This window comes from Hippopotamus amphibius, chromosome 5 (genome assembly GCF_030028045.1).
Source record: "Hippopotamus amphibius kiboko isolate mHipAmp2 chromosome 5, mHipAmp2.hap2, whole genome shotgun sequence".
In the NCBI taxonomy this organism is placed as follows: Eukaryota; Metazoa; Chordata; class Mammalia; order Artiodactyla; family Hippopotamidae; genus Hippopotamus; species Hippopotamus amphibius.
The window spans coordinates 39,426,796-39,447,661 of NC_080190.1; the positions used below are offsets into that span (position 1 = coordinate 39,426,796).

General features: G+C 36.4%; 1 protein-coding gene across 4 annotated transcripts in view; it reads right to left on the reverse strand.

Annotated features, from left to right (window-relative positions):
- Positions 1–20,442, reverse strand: part of LIPK (lipase family member K) — a 32,225-nt gene extending 11,783 nt beyond the window's left edge. Inside the window, exons 1-6 of one of the 4 annotated variants that reach the window (XM_057735940.1) lie at positions 8,819–8,934; positions 7,615–7,675; positions 6,725–6,839; positions 2,663–2,937; positions 1,437–1,546; positions 245–381 (exon numbers count right to left, since the gene is read on the reverse strand). In XM_057735940.1, the coding sequence (XP_057591923.1) occupies positions 245–381; positions 1,437–1,546; positions 2,663–2,937; positions 6,725–6,781 (579 nt within the window). In that variant the 5' untranslated portion in view covers positions 6,782–6,839; positions 7,615–7,675; positions 8,819–8,934. The other 3 variants (XM_057735938.1, XM_057735939.1, XM_057735941.1) reach the window with 3 other exon arrangements.
- Positions 20,443–20,866: the final 424 nt, after the last annotated feature.

Genomic DNA, 20,866 nt, shown 5'->3' on the forward strand with positions numbered 1-20,866 from the left:
GAGAGAGAAGCCTCAAAGTCAAAGATGAAGACAATAGTATAGAATGGCATCAGAGTGAGCACCCTGAACCCTGCTGGTAAATTGTACATCACCAGCAAACCTACATGGGCACCTTGAGGACCTACTATATTCTTAGAAGTTTGTAAAATATTATTTGTCTCAAGTTGTCTTCTCTTGAAATCAGTGGAAATAGAGCTAGTTTTAATTACTACAGATTTAAACTTAGGGAAAAGTTGTCACATACCTTGAATACTTGTCTGGAAAGAATTGTAAATTTTCTCATAGGATTTTGGGTGTATTTCACGGTAGTGACTGGAGCCAATGCAAAAAATATCTTAATCCTTTTAGACAACTCTGCATTAGTAGAGAATGCTATGAAAGCTGAAAGGGAAGAAAACGCTAATTCATAAATTTAGAAAAATTCTTAATTCATTTTAAATTATAGTAAAAGTAGTTATATTAAAAAATAAAACAAAGAAACTCAGAGAGAGTACCATTTTTAGGGAAGGATTTTTAATTTCCAAAGGTGGAACTGGCTAATTCAGAATAAAGTGTTTCCTGTCCCTGAAGGATGCAAGTCTACTTATAGAGAATGCTGCAGAAAGGATTCAAACATACATTGTGGGGCATGCCTAAGTTAACTCTAAGGGCCATTCTAGCTTGATCATAGTCTTTGGTATCAGACGAAACTGGGCTATCACTTTGGCTTCCCATCTGCTAGCTGTGTGAAAACTTGGGCAACTTACCTCTCCTATGTGAGTCTCAGTTTTCTCTATCTGTAAATATGGAAAATAGAATCCTTCTAGAATAATTCTTTTGAAGGTGAGATTTATACACACACACACACATACACACTTTCTAATGGCATTGGCACCATTAGAAAGGACTCCTAAACTCAGCCATTTGTAGAATACACATGATAATGCTCTCAGATGACGGGTGCAGATGCCGTTGGTACTGTCAAGGTCTCTAGCCCAACAGAGAACAGTGAAGAGACTGAAGTGCCTTGTGACACTGCCGACGTGGCCCACCCATGGCTAGCCTATCCCAGCACCCACTGGGGAACTAACGTAAAGTCACACTGAGTGTGACATATAATCACTGAGATTTGTAATTCTCTGATCTCTTTTTAGTGTCTCTCACTTGCTCTTTAAGGGAAAGATGCATATCATATTTATCTTTGGTTCCCCAGTATCTAACCCAGTGTCTGGCAATTGTTTGTTGGATATACAAATGAATGTCTCTCTTTCAGGTGCCAGGGGGATAATCCCTAAGTCACTGACACTTTATTTACTCTTCAGAAGCCAGCCAGACACAATGGTTTCCCAACTCAAAGTCCCCAAGCTAGGGACTGCAGAGGAAAGAAATCCTGATTCTTTCCATGAATATGCACAAGATCCCCTGACACTCTCAGATCACACCTGCCCCAAACACACCAATGGTGGTGCCTTGGGAGTGGCCCACATAGTAGAGTTGCTCCTGTCCAGTTTTCTCTATGATAAAATTGATTGTGGCTGGAAGGTCATATTTAGCCATCTCATCCAAACTGCCAAAGAAAAAGAACAACAACGTTAGGAAAAAAATACCCATCTAATTGTTAGGCTTGCAATACTTAAACATATTCATTGTAGACCTAGATGCTTAACTTTTGTTAAATATCATGCATCTGTGCAACTTTTGAGGATATCACCTTGGTTGCAAGAATAACTTTGCTAAGAAACTGAAATCAGGGCTTCCTAGGTGGCACAGTGGTTAAGAATCTGCCTACCAATGCAGGGGACACGGGTTCGATCCCTGCTTCAGGAAGATCCCACATGCCGCGGAGCAACTAAGCCCGTGTGCCACAACCATTGAGCCTGCGCTTTAGAGCCCGTGAGCCACAACTATTGAACCCATGTGCCACAACTACTGAAGCCTATGCGCCTAGAGCCCGTGCTGTGCAACAAGAGAAGCCACAGTAATGAGGAGCCTGCGCACCACAACAAAGAGTAGCCCCCACTCACCGCAACTAAAAGAAAGCCCACACACAGCAAAAAAAGACCCAACACAGCCAATAAATACATACATAAATAAATAAAATTTATAAAATAAAATTAAAAAACTGAAATCAGAAAATCTGATTTGCAAAAGCCTACAGAGGCTTTTCGCTTAATTCTATAGCAGTTTTACCAAACTCCCTTGAAAAGAAAAATTACCCAGAATGTTTATTTTAAAAACAGAATAAAGTGAAGAGACTTGCAGACCTCAGCCCAGACAGAGCTCTGCTACAAGTGCCAGGTTTGCTTCTAACGTCTAACCAGCTGGCCTAACTTCTAAGGCAGACAGCATCCCCAGGGGTTGCTTCTGGCAGCTCAGCTCCAGGGCCAGATTTCAGCACCCCTAGGCTATGGAGGGTAGAGTTCCTTCACTACTCAGTGAATAGACATTGGAGGGTCATCTGTGCTAAAGGGCTTGGCTCATTTTGTTTTGTTATGAATGTCTGGTTCTCAGGATTTTCAACCAAAGCCTTGTTTCTGATCCCATTTCTTGATCAGTGTCATTTTTCCTCTTCAGTAAGGGTACCACGTAAAGGGAAGGGGAAGGGAAAGGGGAAATTCAAAGGGTAGGGATCTATATAAACGAGCAACATACACACTTTATTCATTGGTAGTATTCTCCTTACCTGAAGGCCCAGTATTCTGGTGATTTGGTTGAAAATTTCAAGTGTTTTCTGGACCAGGTATTTCCCCTGCTGTTCCCCATCCATACATCATAACCAGCATCTGCCAGCAGGAAGCCCAGGCTGTTGTGGGGCAGGTTGCTAATCCAATTACTGGCAGATGCAATAAAGCCATGCTGCAAATACACAACAGGCTTTGGAGCTGCAAAACACAGGCAACAAGAATTTCTTATATGAACATCCTTGGTGCCTACAAGAAAATTCTCCTTCCTGACTCCCTGCAATACAGAAGAAAAGTTAAGAGATGAAATTTGGTGCCAGGCAAGCCTAGGTTCTAGGGTTTTGAACTACTTCTGAAGCTGGGCAAGTTATTTATCTTCTCCATGTCTTATTTTTCTCTTTGCAATGTATTGTATTGTTATATAGCTGTTGGAATCAGATTGCCCTGATTTAAAAATCTTTTCTGCCCTGATTTAAAATCTCTTTGTGCCTTAGTTAACTTATTTTGTAATGGAGAATAATATTAAAAATAGTAAAATAATAAAAATTGCTATCTTATGGTGTAGTCATAAGAATTAAATTAGAATTAAAATACACAAAATTCTGTCCAGCACAATAAATATCTTCTCTATAATTATTCACACTAGCAACATTTTGTTTCTCAAAAAGCATCTGATTACAAAACTAAGTTTTTTCCGAGATAATAACAAAGCCAATAAAAATGCCATTTGTTTAATGTTTACTGAATGCCAGGCACTATGCTAGTTAATTTGCATTGTCAGAAAGCAAAATGCAAGGTTTTAGGTGAAATTTACACAAGGTAAAATTGTTAATTTGATATAGAAATGCTACTCACAAGTAGAATTTGAACAATTTAACTAAAGAAAGAGAGAAAAAGAAGGAAACAGGGGATCTGTATGCAGAAAACTTTAAGACATTGATGAAAGAAATCAAAGATGACACAAACAGATGGAGGGACATACCATGTTCCTGGATTGGAAGAATCAACATTGTGAAAATGACTGTACTACCCAAAGCAATCTACAGATTCAATGCAATCCCGATCAAATTACCAATGGCATTTTTCACAGAACTAGAGCAAGAAATCTTACGATTTGTATGGAAACGCAAAAGACCCCGAATAGCCAAAGCAATCTTGAGAAGGAAAAATGGAGTTGGTGGAATCAGGCTTCCTGACTTCAAACTATACTACAAGGCCATAGTGATCAAGACAGTATGGTACTGGCACACAAATAGAAAGGAAGATCAATGGAATAGAATAGAGAACTCAGAAGTAAGCCCAAACACGTATGGGCACCTTATCTTTGACAAAGGAGTCACGAGTATACAATGGAAAAAAGACAGCCTCTTCAATAAGTGGTGCTGGGAAAATTGGACAGCAACATGTAAAGGAATGAAATTAGAACACTTCCTAACACCATACACAAAAATAAACTCCAAATGGATTAAAGACCTACATGTAAGGCCAGACACTCTAAAACTCCTAGAGGAAAACATAGGCAGAACACTCTTTGACATACATCAAAGCAAGATCCTTTGTGACCCACCTCCTAGAATCATGGAAATAAAATCAAGAATAAACGAATGGGACCTCATGAAACTTAAAAGCTTTTGCACAGCAAAAGAAACCATAAACAAGACTAAAAGGCAACCCTCAGAATGGGAAAAAATAATTGCCTATGAAACAACGGACAAAGGATTAACCTCCAAAATATACAAGCAGCTCATGCAGCTTCATACCAAAAAAGCAAATAACCCAATCCACAAATGGGCAGAAGACCTAAATAGACATTTCTCCAAAGAAGACATACAGATGGCCAACAAACACATGAAAAGATGCTCAACATCACTCATCATCAGAGAAATGCAAGTCAAAGCCACAATGAGGTATCACCTCACACCAATCAGAATGGCCATCATCACAAAGTCTGGAAACCACAAATGTTGGAGAGGGTGTGGAGAAAAGGGAACTCTCCTGCACTGTTGGTGGGACTGTAAGTTGGTACAGCCACTATGGAAAACAATTTGGAGGTTCCTTAAAAAACTACAAATAGAACTACCATATGATCCAGTCATCCCACTCCTGGGCATATACCCAAAGAAAACCATAATCCCAAAAGAAACTTGTACCATCATGTTTATTGCAGCACTCTTTACAATAGCCAGGACATGGAAGCCACCTAAATGCCCATCAACAAATGAATGGATACAGAAGATGTGGCATATATATACAATGGAATATTACTCAGCTATAAAAAGGGATGAGATGGAGCTATATGTAATGAGGTGGATAGAACTACAATCTGTCATACATAGTGAAGTAAGTCAGAAAGAGAAGGACAAATATTGTATGCTAACTCACATATACGGAATCTAAAAATGGTACTGATGAACTCAGTGACAAGAACAAGGATGTAGATACAGAGAATGGACTGGAGAACTCGAGGTATGGGAGGGGGCGGGGGGTGAAGGGGAAACTGAGAAGAAGCGAGAGAGTAGCACAGACATATATATACTACCAACTGTAAAATAGTCAGTGGGAAGTTGTTGTATAACAAAGGGAGTCCAACTCGAGGATGGAAGATGCCTTAGAGGACTGGGGCAGGGAGAGTGGGGGGGACTCGAGGGGGGGGCATCAAGGAAGGGAGGGAATATGGGGATATGTGTATAAAAACAGTTGATTGAACCTGGTGTACCCCCCAAAAAAAAAAAAAAAAAAAAGTAACACAGAATTACCAAAAAAAAAAAAAAAAAAAAAGAAGGAAACAGGGAAGTGGTGCTGAAAACATAGAGAAAACAAAGAGAAGTGACTATGTTATTTCTGTCTTTTATAAATGGTTTGTGATGCTGTGTTGGTACCCCAGGACTTTCCCTCAGGTCACCTTGGAGCTAGACCAGCTTCCCGAGATTGAGTAGGTGAGACTGGACTCTCAGAGAGCCTCAGCCATCTGGAAGCAAGGAGTAAAGTCTATATCCATTAATCCATCTTTTGAGAAAAAACCAGAAAGAAGAGGTGTTGCTAATTCTGCTAAATTACTGCCAAAGAGCAGTCATAATCTGTAGCCCCTGTCTAATCTGAGCATTCAGGCAGCTTCTCATTGTAGAGAAATCTTTCATCGCATGCCTTTTGGCAGCTACCTGGCAGAACTGATGGGATAATAGTTTGGAGAAACAAAGTTCTTGTGAGTATTTTCAAAGATAATGCAGTTATTTTAGGGGATGGTCAGTTCTATAAAGTGAACAACATCATTCCATCTCACTCTCTTTTTTAAAATCTAGATTGTCTCTTTAAATAACTAACCCTTGTGATATTGGAAAGTTCGGTTATAGCAACGCTCCAAAGAACAAAAGGAGCTAAGAAATGAGAGAAGAAAGCAAGCAATTCTTGCTGAGCGGATTCCTCGCTTCTCTACAGATATCAACCTCCCTATATTATAGGGGGCTAGAAATGGCTCTTTAATTACATTGAAGTATAGAACTAACAGGGTCAGATTTACTTTAAAAAATAAAATCGCGGTGACTTGTGTAGGGAGCAAATTACAAATGAAATAATACTCGTTAGAAAGCTGTTGTAGTAGCTGGAGCAAAAGATAATGATGATGTCCAAGCCTGGACCTGAGCAATATTGAAGCTAAGAGTCTTCAGATTAGAGAGAAGTTTAGAAGGCAAAATTGATGGGTCTTGGTGATGGCTGGATATAAGAAGTGTGGGAGTGGAAAGTATCAAAATGATCCTAGAGTTCTGGCTTTTAAGCCTGGAAAGTGGTTATCTCTAGAGTAAGACCAAGTTTTCTTTCTTTGTGTGTGTTTGTTTGGAAAGAGGACAAAGTGATGGAGAAAAGGAAAGACTAAATAGTGTATGTGAAAATGCTTTAAAAACTCCAAAGTGTTATACAAATGAAATGAAATAGTAGAGGTGGTGGTGATGATTTTCTTCCACTGATGGAAGAAATTCTACTTCAGAATAAAAGCTGCCCTGCTGCTATCAGCACATATCGGAATCTCTCCTTAGGCACTATTCCTTTGATAATGAAATAAATCCTACCTGTTCTTGGACATTTTCTTCCATGAGGAATCCTGAAAACTCCGAGGACATAACCATCTTTTGTCACAATGTCATATTTTTCATAAGGATAACCCCAGTAGGAAATAATCTGGCTCTAAAAAGAGGAAAGGGAAATGCATACCTTTCTGATGTAATCTCTTGATTTTTATACCCACATTTCAATATAAAACTTTAAGTCACAACCTACTGTTCATCTATGTATTGGAACAAAATGTAGCAGGAAAATCAGGATAACTTGAGTAGGGTTTTAAAAGAACGATGCATGCAAAGGCAAGGTGGGTGTCCATACATGCTGGTTTTCTTAGCCTGGTATTATTAATGCACTTTAGTTCACTCTCCAAATGTTTGATGAAAATTATATGGTCATCTTATGAGGGAAACCACATGGCATTTTGCAGAACCTGTGGCTAGTAACAAGTGAGCTGTTACCAACCTGAAGGGAGATGGGAGAAAGAGGTTACAAGACCATGAATGAGAAAGTCAAGTAGAGAGGGCCACACTGAGAGGAGCTGTGACCTTCAGCAGAGGGAGACAGCTTGCCCAAGGTGACCTTATATACAGAACCAGGGAAATAAACCATCTAATCTCACTCTTCTCCCACCTTCTGATCTCCTGCTCAATATGTCCATTGGCTGAACTGAACTGAAGACCACAGGTCAAAGGAATTTAATTGCCCTAGTTCTTACAGGGCAGAAAGAAAGCCGTAAAGAACAGAGAGTGGACCTAAAGGGGTAAAAACAGAAGATACCTCATCCACAGGTATACAAAGAAGAGGGAACTACCATTTATTGGTCATCTTCTGCATAGAAGATGGTTAATATCTCTTGTTTTATTCATCTTTACAACAGGTCTTTGAGACATAATCATACCTGTTTTATAGTTGAGAAAACTGAATTGCAGGGAGGATAATGATCTGTCCAAGACTACACACTAGGAAGAGATAAAGGCAAAATTTAAGTCAAAGTTAGTTTAGCTCCAAAGCATATGTCTCTATGACAGGATTATGCAGTTGCCCAGGCCAGACACACACAAGAGGTGTGCATATATTCTGCGGCTATATAAAGCGGTGGTTATGAGCGCCCAGACTTTAGAGACAAGCTGTGTGGCATCCATTTCCAGCTCTTCCTCTTATTAGCTATGCAGCTTTGGGCAAGTTATTTAATCCTTTTGTGCTTCATTTACTTTAACTATAAAATAAAGATAATAATAGTATCTCTTCACAGATATGTGGTGAGAATTATACACACAGTAAGTGCTGTATAAATTATTATAATTAGAGAATCACAAATGGCAAAAAGCACCCAGATGAGGGAAGAAGAAAATGTCTGTGAATGTGGGCAGAAAAGGAAAATTTGGATTTGAGGACACATTTTCACGGACTGTAAGTTCAGCAGTACGGTAGAAAGTTAGGGGTACCTGCCAGATACTTTGGAGAGAGAAACAAGAGAGACAGTAATTTAAAAACATTGACAGTTCCATTCCTAAAGTTCTAATACAAACTTGGGTGTGGGTGAGGACATCAGGGTGCGCAATGTGCACAAGAAACGTGTATTCCATTGGGATGAAGCATATAGTAAACATGTCATTTGTCTTTTTGTTGTTTTTGTTTTTGTTTTCCGCCTAGATCTGTTCCATTCCACTTTATTCCAGTCCACTTCTGGTATGAATTCCTGCATGTTAAGATATTTTGTTTATAAGCAACCGAAACCAAATCTGGCTTACTAAACTGAAAAGTATGTGGATATAGTTCTCAAATCAAAGAAACTGCTCTAGAAAGAGCCTCAAGAAAAGCTCAGGTATACTCTCTAGAGATCATCAGTAAGAACTCATGAAGCTTCTCTTCAGGAAACCACCATGAGATAGTAGCTCAAACCACCAGCAGAGCGAGTATTACTGCCCCACTTTGGGTCAGGTCTTTCAATTCTTCGGTTAGTTAGCTATGACAAGGAACAAGGAAGGAAACAGATTTAGTCCATTTAGAATTTTTAAAAACTAGACAGGCACACGGATTATATCTAAATGACAATAACAATAATGCCTTCTCTTAATTTTTTTCCCTAAAGAGTGACTTACAATATTCATATTAGCTTCAGGATTCGTTGTACTTGCTTCCTGTTGACAACCATATATAGGCCCAGGAAGAAGCATCCAGCATGTTGCTACGAAAAGCTGCCACATTTGGAATCAGCCTGGGAAAGGAAACATATTTGCCATCAGAGAGAATTCTAAAAGCAAAACTCGGTGTAATCTTTCTGTAACACTACCATGGCAGGGAGTAGAAAGATGCTTCGAGCTTGTGTCTTAACAAGTAATATACTTAATTATTCAAGACTCATCTCATGAAAAATCTGAAATGGTGAATTTTTAGTAAGAAAAGAAAGAAGAAAGGAAGGAAAGAAGAAAGGAAGAAACCAATATCCATTAAATCTCCGATAGATAATCAAACCAAAAAAGGAAACGTATGATTCACAGAAAAATATAAGGGCAAATATATTCATCAAAGCGAATTTAGTATCTCTAGTTGTCAGATAAATTAGTACCCTTCTGATGGTGGTAGTGAGCCCTGGCACAACCTTAATGGAAAGAGATTTATTAACATGCATTGTGACCTTTAAAATATTTATACCCCTCACTCAATATAATTCTATTTCCAAGCATCTAGCCAAAAGAAAAAGAAATATATGCAAGCATCATGTACAAAATTTTCCCTTATTGTCTATCTTAATATAGCGAAGTTTGCTAAAATAAGAGATTAATAAAATAAATTATGGGGAAGGAAGAAAGGAATTATTCAGTCACCAAGTATTATGTTTTTCTGTGACATGTGAATTCCTATTATATAATATTAAGGGCAAAACAAAACTCATGCATGCATTTTGATAGTAAACTGTAAAGAGAAAAAAGGACTAAGCATCAAGTTTTAATTATGGTTATATCTAGATGGTAAATATTTAGGTGATTATTTTCTTATTTTTAAAGAATTCTCCATATTTTCTAAATTTTATATATTCAGTATTATTTTATCATAAGAAAGCAGTTATTTTTCAAATAGAAAATTGTAAAAATTATGGAGGGAAAAGATGACATATATCCCTCATTTGGCTTTGAAACTATTTAAGTTTAAAAACAAACAACAACTGCAAAAGTAACAGAGGGGGACATTTTGCAGGAGACCTCCCATTAACTACTATATAAAATGAAGGTCTTCAAATTGTATTAGAAAATACACTATCTGCTAATCTGTTTTGTTTTCCTTTAGAAAGAGATAAAGACAAAATTTCAGCCAAAGTAAATTTAGCTCCAAAGCAAATGCCCTTATGACAGGAGTATGCATTTGCCCAGGCCAGGCACACGAGGTGTGTGTACAGGTAGTCTTCTCTTGGTATCCAGGTGAGATCAGTTCCAGAACTCCCCCATTTACCTCCTCCATGGAAACCAAAATCCACAGATGCTCAAGTCCCTTATATAAAGTGGCATAGTATTTGCATATAACCTATCCCCATCCTCCTGATATTTTAAATTACCTCTCTATTACTTATAACATGTAAGTGTTATAATGCAATGTAAATGCTATATAAATGGTTGTAAATACAATGTCAATGCTATGTAAATAGTTGTGACACATGGAAAATTCAAGGTTTGCTTTTTTGGAACTTTCTGGAATTATTTTTCTGAATATTTTCTATGTGGAACATAGAGACAGATATCAAGGGCCAAACGTGTATTATGGGGTTCTGTAAAGCAGAGCAGCCACCTCTCTCTTCTCTGTCCTTTCAACATCACTTCCCCTACTTCCTTTTTTTCTTTTCTCTTTCTTAGTCAAATTGCTCCAATTCTACATTGTGAATAGGATTTTTATATCAAATTAACATATAAGAGATGGCAAATCTCACCCTTTGGGAAATGGAAGGATTTTTCAGACTGTGCCTTCACTATTCTGCTGTAGAAAATTTCATGAGCTCCTCTCTTGGATTTGTCAAAGTCATAATCTCTGCTGACTATATGTATTAATATAATTAATTTATATATAATTAATATGATTAATAATATATGGATTATATAGTACACATGTAATTTTATATTAATAAATTTACATGTAACTAATATTAATATAGCCAAATTCTGGTGAAACTATGCTAATATGGTAGTGATAATAATACCATCACCAAAACTTGCTTTGAACACCTATTGTGTGCCAAGTAAGGTGTCAGAGGTGATTGTGATTAGCTCATTTTATTCTCAAAATAATCCCAAGGGATAAGAAATATTATTCCAATTGTATTTCAAATGAAGCCTGGTCTTGAGTTCAAGTCATTTGCCCAAAGACAAAGAGGCAGTGATGGAGCCGGGATCTGAACTCAGGTTGTGGACTCTAAAGGAAATGCTCTGAATTGCTATGCTCTTAACCATTCGGTCCATTCAGAAAAGACATACTAGCGCCCTCTGCCAAGCACCTGATTAGTGTTACATGTGGCCCATAGATCACTGGCATCGTAATCACCATTAAAAACAATAAAGACTTTTAGGACCCACCCCAGCCAAACCAGATGAGACTCTGTGGGAGTGTGGCCAGGGATCTGCATTTTAAGCCCTCATTTCAAGTGATTCATGTGCATTCCAACCTGTGAAAAACAGACAGACAGACTGGATTCCTTGAGAAGAGAAAATGTTTCATTCTCACTTCTGTCCCTCTGACACCTGGCATGAAGGTTCTGAGAAATAAAATATTGCCTGCCACATCAGTAAACAAAGAACGTTACAGCCATCAGCGATTGCAGCAGCCCTTCAACAGTGAGCCAGTGAGCCCTGAGGAAACTCGGGAAGAAAACGAAGAATACCTGCCACCTAGCAGCCATCAGACTGCAGCCACTCTGACGGTGAGTCCTGAGGGAGCTCAGGATGTGAAAACACAGGATACTGGCCCCAGATAGCTGAGGTGCATATCCGAGGAATGATTTCAGTGAGCCCAGACTCTTGCATCTTCCCTTACATAGAAAAGCGCTGAATTCGTAACTTGACCTGTGTAGCTTTCTTTTATTAACAGTAATCTTTCGTTCCTGCTACCTGCCCTTTGTTGCAAAACTCCTATTTGTCCTAGCTCCCCCCTTGCCTCCTTGAAGCAGTTTTCTCAGGGTTACTCGTGATGCTGCCTTCTGGGCTTGAATTCCTCAGTATCCGCTCAGTAAAACATAACTCTCAACTTTTTGGTTGCGTGTTTATCTTTTAGTCGATGGTTCCTATAAATGTTTGCCAAATAGATAGATGTGTGGAAGAGAGAATGAGTACGTCATTTAATCTTAAAGACTATCCCAAATTGACTCCCTATTTTGTATCCTATCTTTCTTGCCTGCTTTCATTTTACCCCACTGCATTGGTCCTCTCTGACAGTAAGATTTGAAAGTTGATTATGTCCTTAGTTCAGGTCTGTATCTTGCAGGAAGGTCAAAGGGTAATTTTAAAAAATTAGTCTTTTCTCTCAAGACATTTACAATTTAGATGCTCCAACCTCTGCTGAGTGATTGACTCTTAAGGCCTCTGAGTTATAATCTCTGGCAAGTGACCCAGTGACCCCTGAGTTAGAGCAAATCTGACCCTCTTCTGAAATGGGCAAGCTGGAGAGCTTGTGGGGCTTCTAAGGATGCAGGGAGGAGGGCTGTGTGCTGCTTACAGGAAGAGCTGAAGTCTAGTCCCCAACAACGGCACAGGAACGTACTAGCGTGACAGACTCTATTTTGCAGCCGTGACACAAGGCCCATTCAGCTGCCTTTGTTTTGTTCTTCTGTGTAATGGATCTGGGTGTGGGAGGGTGACACACCCAGGCAAGAGGTGTCTCATTGTAGAGTAGCAGCTCCTAACCAAACAACCCTTCTTCAGGCACTTCTCACCAGGGCTGTGCTTACCTGTGCTTTCTAGGCATGTGTTTGTACTAGGGAAGAACAAGATCTATTTTACTCCATGTTCTTTTCACTGAATTCTGCTTCATCTTATAAAATTATTCTATAATGAAATTTTCTCAAAGTATTAATAGGTGTATACAGTGTAACTTATAAGATTTGAACAGAGGAATAATTTTGTCTTAATAGATTTGAGTATAAAATTCTTATCAGTGACAAAATTGAAAATGAGATAGGGACTAGAAATATGAAACCATCCTGTGTGTGCAGGTTGCTTGGCAACCAAATAAAAGATAAGAAGACAAAGCCTGCATTCACAAGCACTATAAAATGTAAATAAAATGTGTGATATTCTCACAGCCCAAGGGAGATGTGACAATTGCGATGAAAATTTTATATATATATATACCAAGTACAATACTAGTAAGACACTTCTTTGTCATCAGTGATGCCATATCGTCCCTGTCATCAATGATGGCATACTTTTATTGTTTCATATTTTATTAATTAATGAACTGAGAAGAATGAGAAAGTAAATGTAGGAAGAGAGAGTGGGAGAAAGAAAGCAATCATATCTTAGATAATTATTTGGACTAAAGGAAAAAAGATGCAAATTTATAATGAATCAATGTTACTTATATGATTACACGCAGGTTAAACAGCACACTGAAAGCGCATTCTCCCTGCCCCAAAGGAGAAACAAATAGGAGAAAAGTTAAGAAAGAAAGAATTGTACATCAAATAACACTTCTAGGCAACCTGGGTGCTGTTTTTGTTTTTTGTTTCTGTTTTTGTTTTTTACTTCCTATCTTAAAATTGTCTATGTTTGAGCAATTTCCCCATGTTTAGTGGTTAGTTTACAAATCACCCAGTAAATTCAAATGGCCATGACCTACGTACCTCTATATATTTTCCAGTGAGATATTAGCCAGTTTACGGCAATTAAACATTTGCTTATTTTTGTTCTGCAATCAGATAGTATGTCATTATTTTGCCAGCTAGGCACAAAGTGGGGAAAGTTTATTATCCTCTTTTCCATAATAACATAGAATTATGAGACATACTGGAGGTTAGTGAAAGAACTTTGGGGAAGTGGGAAGACAAAAAGCCTCTCTGGCCTTTCTTTCCCTATCTGGGATAACACACGGGGCTGAAAATACGTGCCCCATGCAGCCTACCTCTTTAGGTTGCTGTGAGGGTCCAAGGTGCTAATGTTAAAATAGAGTGATACTCTTTTCTCCCCCCTAATCCTGAAAGCTGGAATCTTAGATATTTTCTTATATCCTGTGACTTCCTCAAACTCTATCTTCACTCTATTACTAAATAATGATGTTCTTCTTTTAAATTTCTTAAAACTCTTCTTCAAAACTTTGCTCAATTTTTTTTCTGTTATTCTTTCAAAAATATTTTCAATTACTTCTGCTACCTCTCCAGTCCACTATCTCATTCCTAATACCTGTATCTTTTACTGGGCTCCTGGTTAGGCTTTCATTTTCTAGTCCTTATGACACGAATCATTATATATGTTGCTGCCAGGTTAATTTTTACAAAACCATTTCTCATGCCAAATTTTCATTCAAGAAGTCATAATGAAAAGCTTTTACTTCCAATCATGACTCAGTAACCCACACAAGACTAGCTGTCTCACTGATAAAATACATAAGTCCATTATTTTCAGACATCAGACAACAGGGTACAATATTAAAATCCAAAGGCAGGTTTATTTTAAAAAGGCATTAGAAGAATCAAAATAAAATGCTAAAAAATATTTGATGATCCTAGAAGGCAGAAATGGGGTAATAAACAGGAAAAGAAAGGAAGGAAGAAAGGAAAGAAGTGAAATGACATTTGGAAAACGGAAATGATGGCAGACAAACCCAAATGCATCAAAAATTGCATTAAATGTTAATGTGCAAAATACTCCAATTAAAAGAGAGAAATTGTCAGGCTGGATTAAAAAAGGAAAACCTAACTACATGCTTTGAACAAGAGATAGACTTTAAATATACAGAGAAATAGGTTGAAAGTAAAATAAAGACATATACCATGTAAGTAGCAAATGTAAGAAAGCTGGCATGTGTACATGGACACAGTAATACCAGACAAAGCAGGCTTTCAAGACAAAGAGTATCATCAGCAATAAAGAGGAATGTTTCATAGTGTTTACTCATCTGAAACACAAAAGTCAGTTCATGAGAACAACAAAATCCTAAAAGTGTAGGTACCTAATAATAGAACTTAGGAATGCAAAAGAAAAAAAAAAACAACTGACAGAACCAAAGGGAATTCATTTTCTTAGTTGGAGATTACAACATCTGTCTTTCACTGATTGATAGAAAAAGTAGACACAAGATCAGTAATAATATAGAAAATCTGAACAATACTATAGCTAAGTTGATCTGATATTTGCAGATCACGTCTAAAGACCACATAGGCAGCTGAAAAATTAAAAAGGGAAATTAGAAAAGATGTGTAACTGAATGATAATAAAAACACTACTAATCGAAATGAGGGATGCAGCCAAAGTAGTGCTTAGAAAGATATTTAAAGATTTAACTTTATTAGAAAGAGAAAAGTTTACAATCAATAATCCAAACTTCTACTTTATTAAGTAGAAAAAGAAAATTAAATTAAGCCCAACGTGAGTAGACAGGAAAAAAGCAATAATCAATAAAATAAAAAACAGAATATTAGAGAAAATTAACAGTCAAAAGTTGGTCATTTGAAAAGATTAATAAAATTGGTAAGCACTAGCAAGACTAATCAAGGAAAAAAATCAGGGACAATCTGTTTCAAGAATAAATAGAAGATGGCCAAAAAGTACGTGAAAAGACGTTCAACATCACTAATTATACAGAAATGCAAACCAAAACTGCAATGAGGTATCACCTCACACCAGTCTGAAAGGCCATCATCAAAATATCTACAAACAGTAAATGCTGGAGAGGGTGGAGTAAAGGGAACTCTCCTACACTGTTGGTGGGAATGTAAATTGGTACAGCCACTACGAAGGTTCCTTAAAAAACTAAATATAGAACAACCATATAATCCAGCAATCCCACTCCTGGGCATATATCCAGACAAAACCACAATTCAAAAAGATACATGCACCCCAATGTTCACTGCAGCACTATTTACAATAGCCAAGACACGTAAGCAACCTAAATGTCCATCGACAGAGGAGTGGATAAAGACAATGTGATACATAAATACAATGGAATATTACTCAGCCATAAAAAAGAATGAAATAATGCCTTTTGCAGCAACAGGGATGGACCTAGAGATTGCCATACTGGATTTAGTAAGTCAGACAGAGAAGGACAAATATTATATGATATCATTTATATGAGGAATCTAAAAAAGTGGTACAAATGAACTTATTTACAGAACAGAAATAGAGTTACAGATGTAGAAACAAAATGTTATGATTACCAAGGGGGAATGGGGAGAGGGATAAATGGGAGATTGGGATCACCATATACACATTTTATACTATAGATAAAATAGATAACTAATAAGGACCTATTGTACAGCACAGAGAACTCTACTGAATATTCTGTAATGACCTATATGGGAAAAGAATCTAAAAAATAGTGGATATATGTCTATGTATAACTGACTCACTTTGTAACAGCAGAAAGTAACACAACATTGTAAATCAACTGTACTCCAATAAAAATTAAAAATTAAAAAATAAAACAACAATAAAAAAAAGAAAAAACAGAATATTTTATTAGCCCTATGTCTATTAAAGAAATTAAATGTTTTCAAAAAAATTTCCACATACACAAACAGAATTTTCAGATCTAATGGTTATATTGGTAAATATCCTATTTAATATTTAAGGAAGAAATTATTATAATTAAGCAAAAAAGAAAAAAAATCCCAAAAACCCCAAAAGTGTTGTTATATTTACAAATTTTTAAGAACATCCTTATCTTATGTCCCAGAAGTTCTGCTCAATAAATTTATACTAAGAGGATAAATTCTCAACTTGAATGTGGGGGAGTTTCCCTCTGTGCAAAATTGCTTTTATGCTTGTTATCTATCATAAAAAATTAAAAACAGATTTTTAATTATAAAGAGATGCTTAAATAAACTATAATGTTAATTAAATTTTGTAGCTAAAACCATTAAAGTATATGTGAGGACTGCATAATAACATGAAAACACACTTGTAACATTATGTTAAAAGGGGAAAAAAATTATTGTGGGAGGAAGGATTATAGTCCTCATGGTAGGGCATGCAATGACTTTCCAAGAAATACATAGGCACATAAATAGATTTTAAAAATTCAAATTCTAGATCTTTCCCTCTCATATATATTCTCTCCTAAATCTGAGATGGCCCAAGATTTCTAGCTTCAAGGAAGTTCTCATTTTCTAACTCTGCTTTACAAAGGTAAGGTGAAACTCTCTCCTCTCCTGAATCTTAACTATGAAGAACTGTCCCAGGCTGTAAAAAAATCTGGGGCCCCTAACAAAGGAACACTTCACAATATTGACGTTGGTAATGGGAAAGGGAGAGTTTAATAAAGCATTAATCCTTCTTCAAAAGCAATTAACCTCTATGAATCATGTAGTTTCTAATTCTTTGTTTTCAAAACATTGAGAAAGGATCTACTTGAGTTGTTAGGAGGTAAATCACTAAATATCATTTTTGTAGATGCATCACTAAGTGATTTGTGATACAGAGCTTTGAAAAGTTCAGAGTTGAATGGCATTAGGTAAACATGCTTTTTCAGCAACTTACATCTGTTGAATAAATGCAAAAGAATTGATCCTAAATTTTGTATCTGTGAATAAATAATAATTATCACTGGTGTATGAATGAAAAGGAAAAGTTTCATTCATGTCATTAAGAGATTTGTTGCTAATAAAATTTGATTTTAATGCCTAAAAATTATACATTGAACTTTTAATATACTTATGATCCTTTGACCAATTGTATTCTAATAAAAATTATAATGACAAATCATTAAAAAGTTAAAAGAAAAATGCAACCTTATACTCACAAGAAGTGAAAACAATTAAAATGTTAATGTATATCCACTTTTTAATTCCAGAGAAGAAAGATCAATTGATCAATTTATCAATAAAAGACTTTTTAAGTATATAAATAAATGACACTAGGATATATATTTATGAAAATGTATAAAACACCTGTAAGAAAAAAGTGGAATGGAAATATGAGTTCAATAAGAAAACAAAAGATATAAACTTTTAATCCATTAAATAAAATATTTTTTCAATGGATGATTTGAAATGTTAAAAAACTATTCTATTGAATATGTTTTAAAAATTGTATTACAATTTCAATTTAAACTGGCAATATTTGTGAGGTACCTTAAAGAACATCCTTTGAAACTATTTAGAATTGTGATAAAAATTTTTCATATGTCAGCCTAAAAATATGCAAACATTTATAGAGTTTTGCAAAATGTGTGCCTTTAGAAGTAAAACCAAATTTTAAGCAACTACAATTTTATTTTTTGCATATCTCAAACAAATAAACTAAAAAAGTATGATCTTCAGAAACACTGGAAGGATTACTGCAAAATGATAATGGTTTATTCAAATACTAGGAATAAGAATTTTCTGTCTTCTACTAATTTACTTCTTGGTTATATATTTTCCTCAATGACTTTATTAGTTTGAGTTATTCTTACAATAAAAATATACTAAAATATTTATTATAGTGAATATTTATGATATAAAATATAATATACTAAATAAAAATAGTTAGAAATAATTAGATGTAGAGTTAAACACAGTGAACTTGAATAAAGGCTCTAAAAGTCTTCTTATGGGACAAAGTCCACAAGTGTTAGTATTTCCACCTTGCTATAACTATTTTGGCAGTTCCCCATAGTTTTTCTTAATCATGAGATTTTTGTCAGTAACAGAAATAACCGGGTTTGCCAGAAGCCTATTGTCTGTCAGTTAATATATTTTGGCCTCTGACACAATTTCCCTTTTTACCTGACATATTTAATCTAAAACTGATCAGGGTGTTTACAAAAATTTAGATTCTGTCTTGCCCTTACCTCAACATCCTTCGCAAAACTCTGATAGTCTCATCTGTTACCAAAGTATAGCGACTCAAGGTTATACAACTATTGGTAGCAAATTTAATAAAAAATCTAGATCTAAATTGCTTCTCTGTTTTCTGAATTCCCCCACCCACAAGGTGAAAGACTTAATGAATCAGAAAGATTAAGGAAGCTATTAACAAGTTCAAGAAAGGAAATGATTACACACTCAGCTGACCAGGGCTGCAAATTTTAGATTTTAGGATTAAATATCTTTGAGTCAAAGGAAGAAGGACTAGGTAGCTGTGATAGAATATTCAAATAGGACTGAGAGGCTAATAGCTCTGTGCTCCAACCCCAGAGGCATCCGAAGACAAAGAAGTATTAGAGTGAATGAGGAAGAACAGACCCAAAACAGACAAGAATAATAAGTAGCAAATATCTGCAGGGCACTAATTTTCATGGTTCTTCTACAATATTAAGAACTAAGCACTTTTCTGCTTGGCAAAATAGCCTCTGAAAGATTGCTGCCTCAAAATCTAAAAAAATAAAATAAATAACAAAGGAGGAGCTGTGGAGGAAATAATTTCCCCCTCAGTGTCTTTTATAAAGTAAAGAAGACAAGATAGGTCAGTGAAGAAATATTAAAGCAAGCTGTATTAGAGTAAAATGACTCCTTTAACACCACATTCCTATCCCCACATTTAGTTCCACACTATCATAATCCTGCCTGAAGTGTTAAATGTACTAAAATGATTATTCATTTGATATATGTGATTATATATTTTTTCAAACATGAGACAAATCTGGCAACAAGTTCTTAATTCTGGAAATAGAAAATAAAGAGTAAGTATATTGTAAAAACAAGCAAACAAAAAATAGCAGCCTTTTGGCTTTGATATACAGAATTAAAGGACAATCATTTGATCTCTCAATGTCTTGGTGGGGGATATTAGTCCATCCTCATCTCCTTAGACTTGAACGCAGGACTGCAGATATGAGGACTAGAGGAGCACGTACTCTTAAATAACATCAACATTAATATGAACCACTTTTTCTCTCTTCACTCAGCAAGGCTATTCATTATGAAGCAGCAGGGAAAAAATGGCAGGTCCTTCACAAACTCTTGGAAGGGTGTTCACACTGTCCATAAGCAGGCATTTCACTTAGTACAGTGACTCCTGCCTATCACTTGGCCCCACATTTCCCTGCAGGTGACCCTGCCCATAAGAAAGAATATTCAGGCTCAAGGCCATTGGAATGAGACATTAAAGGGCTTTTTGAAAATGCTAAACAGTTTTAAAAACATTATTTAAATACTGTTTCCCAAACCCCTATATGTACAACCCCAAAGAAAGATCTCTTAAATTCTTAAAAGTATCAGTCACTAGCATTTCCAGGTATAGATTTGTGATATCACCTCTCATTGAGATTCAAAAATAGCAACATCTGCTTTGTAAATACTACAGCTTTCTGAAAGGAAAACTCATCATTACATGCCTGGAAAACTCTGCAGTGTATCTTCTTCATCTGGAGTGGTCACGTTTTACTCTTGCTATCAAAACACAATGTTCCTCACCAACAATTAAAGTTCTGTACCTCCAAATATTTCCCATGTCTCAATGAATTACCATGATCCAGGCTCTGCAAATAGATCTATAGTCATTACCCAGTTTCTGAAGTCTGTGTGGGATCTGTCTTCAAGTCCTGGGAGCTTCAGATAGATTTCAGCTCCTTTCAGAGGCAGCTGTCAATGGTGCATGGTCTGTTTGAAACAGCCCAGGAGATGTTGCAACCAGAAATTTCTCAACTGGAGGCAGATTAATTATGACTTGAAACACAACATATGCTACCCAGACAACCTTGTTAGGTGAGTTCTTAGCCAGTGTTGAAAAAGGAGTTGTAATGGACCAAAGTCCCTGCTCCTGTCAAGCCAGTCCCTTCAAGGGCAAGATGGATTGAAAACTTCTCAGCAGGACATAAACTCTCCATTCAGAAAATAATTTTCACCCAAGGATGGATGCAATCACCCAGTCATGTAAGCATCTCTATAAAATGCCTAATCCCGCTTCATCATCCAACTACAACACCAGTAATTCTATTCATTCCCAATTACTATTTTGGCTTTCCTAAATTTTCTCTACCTTGTTATATAAATTGCATATTAGAACTGGCAGGAAACACAGAAAATGTTG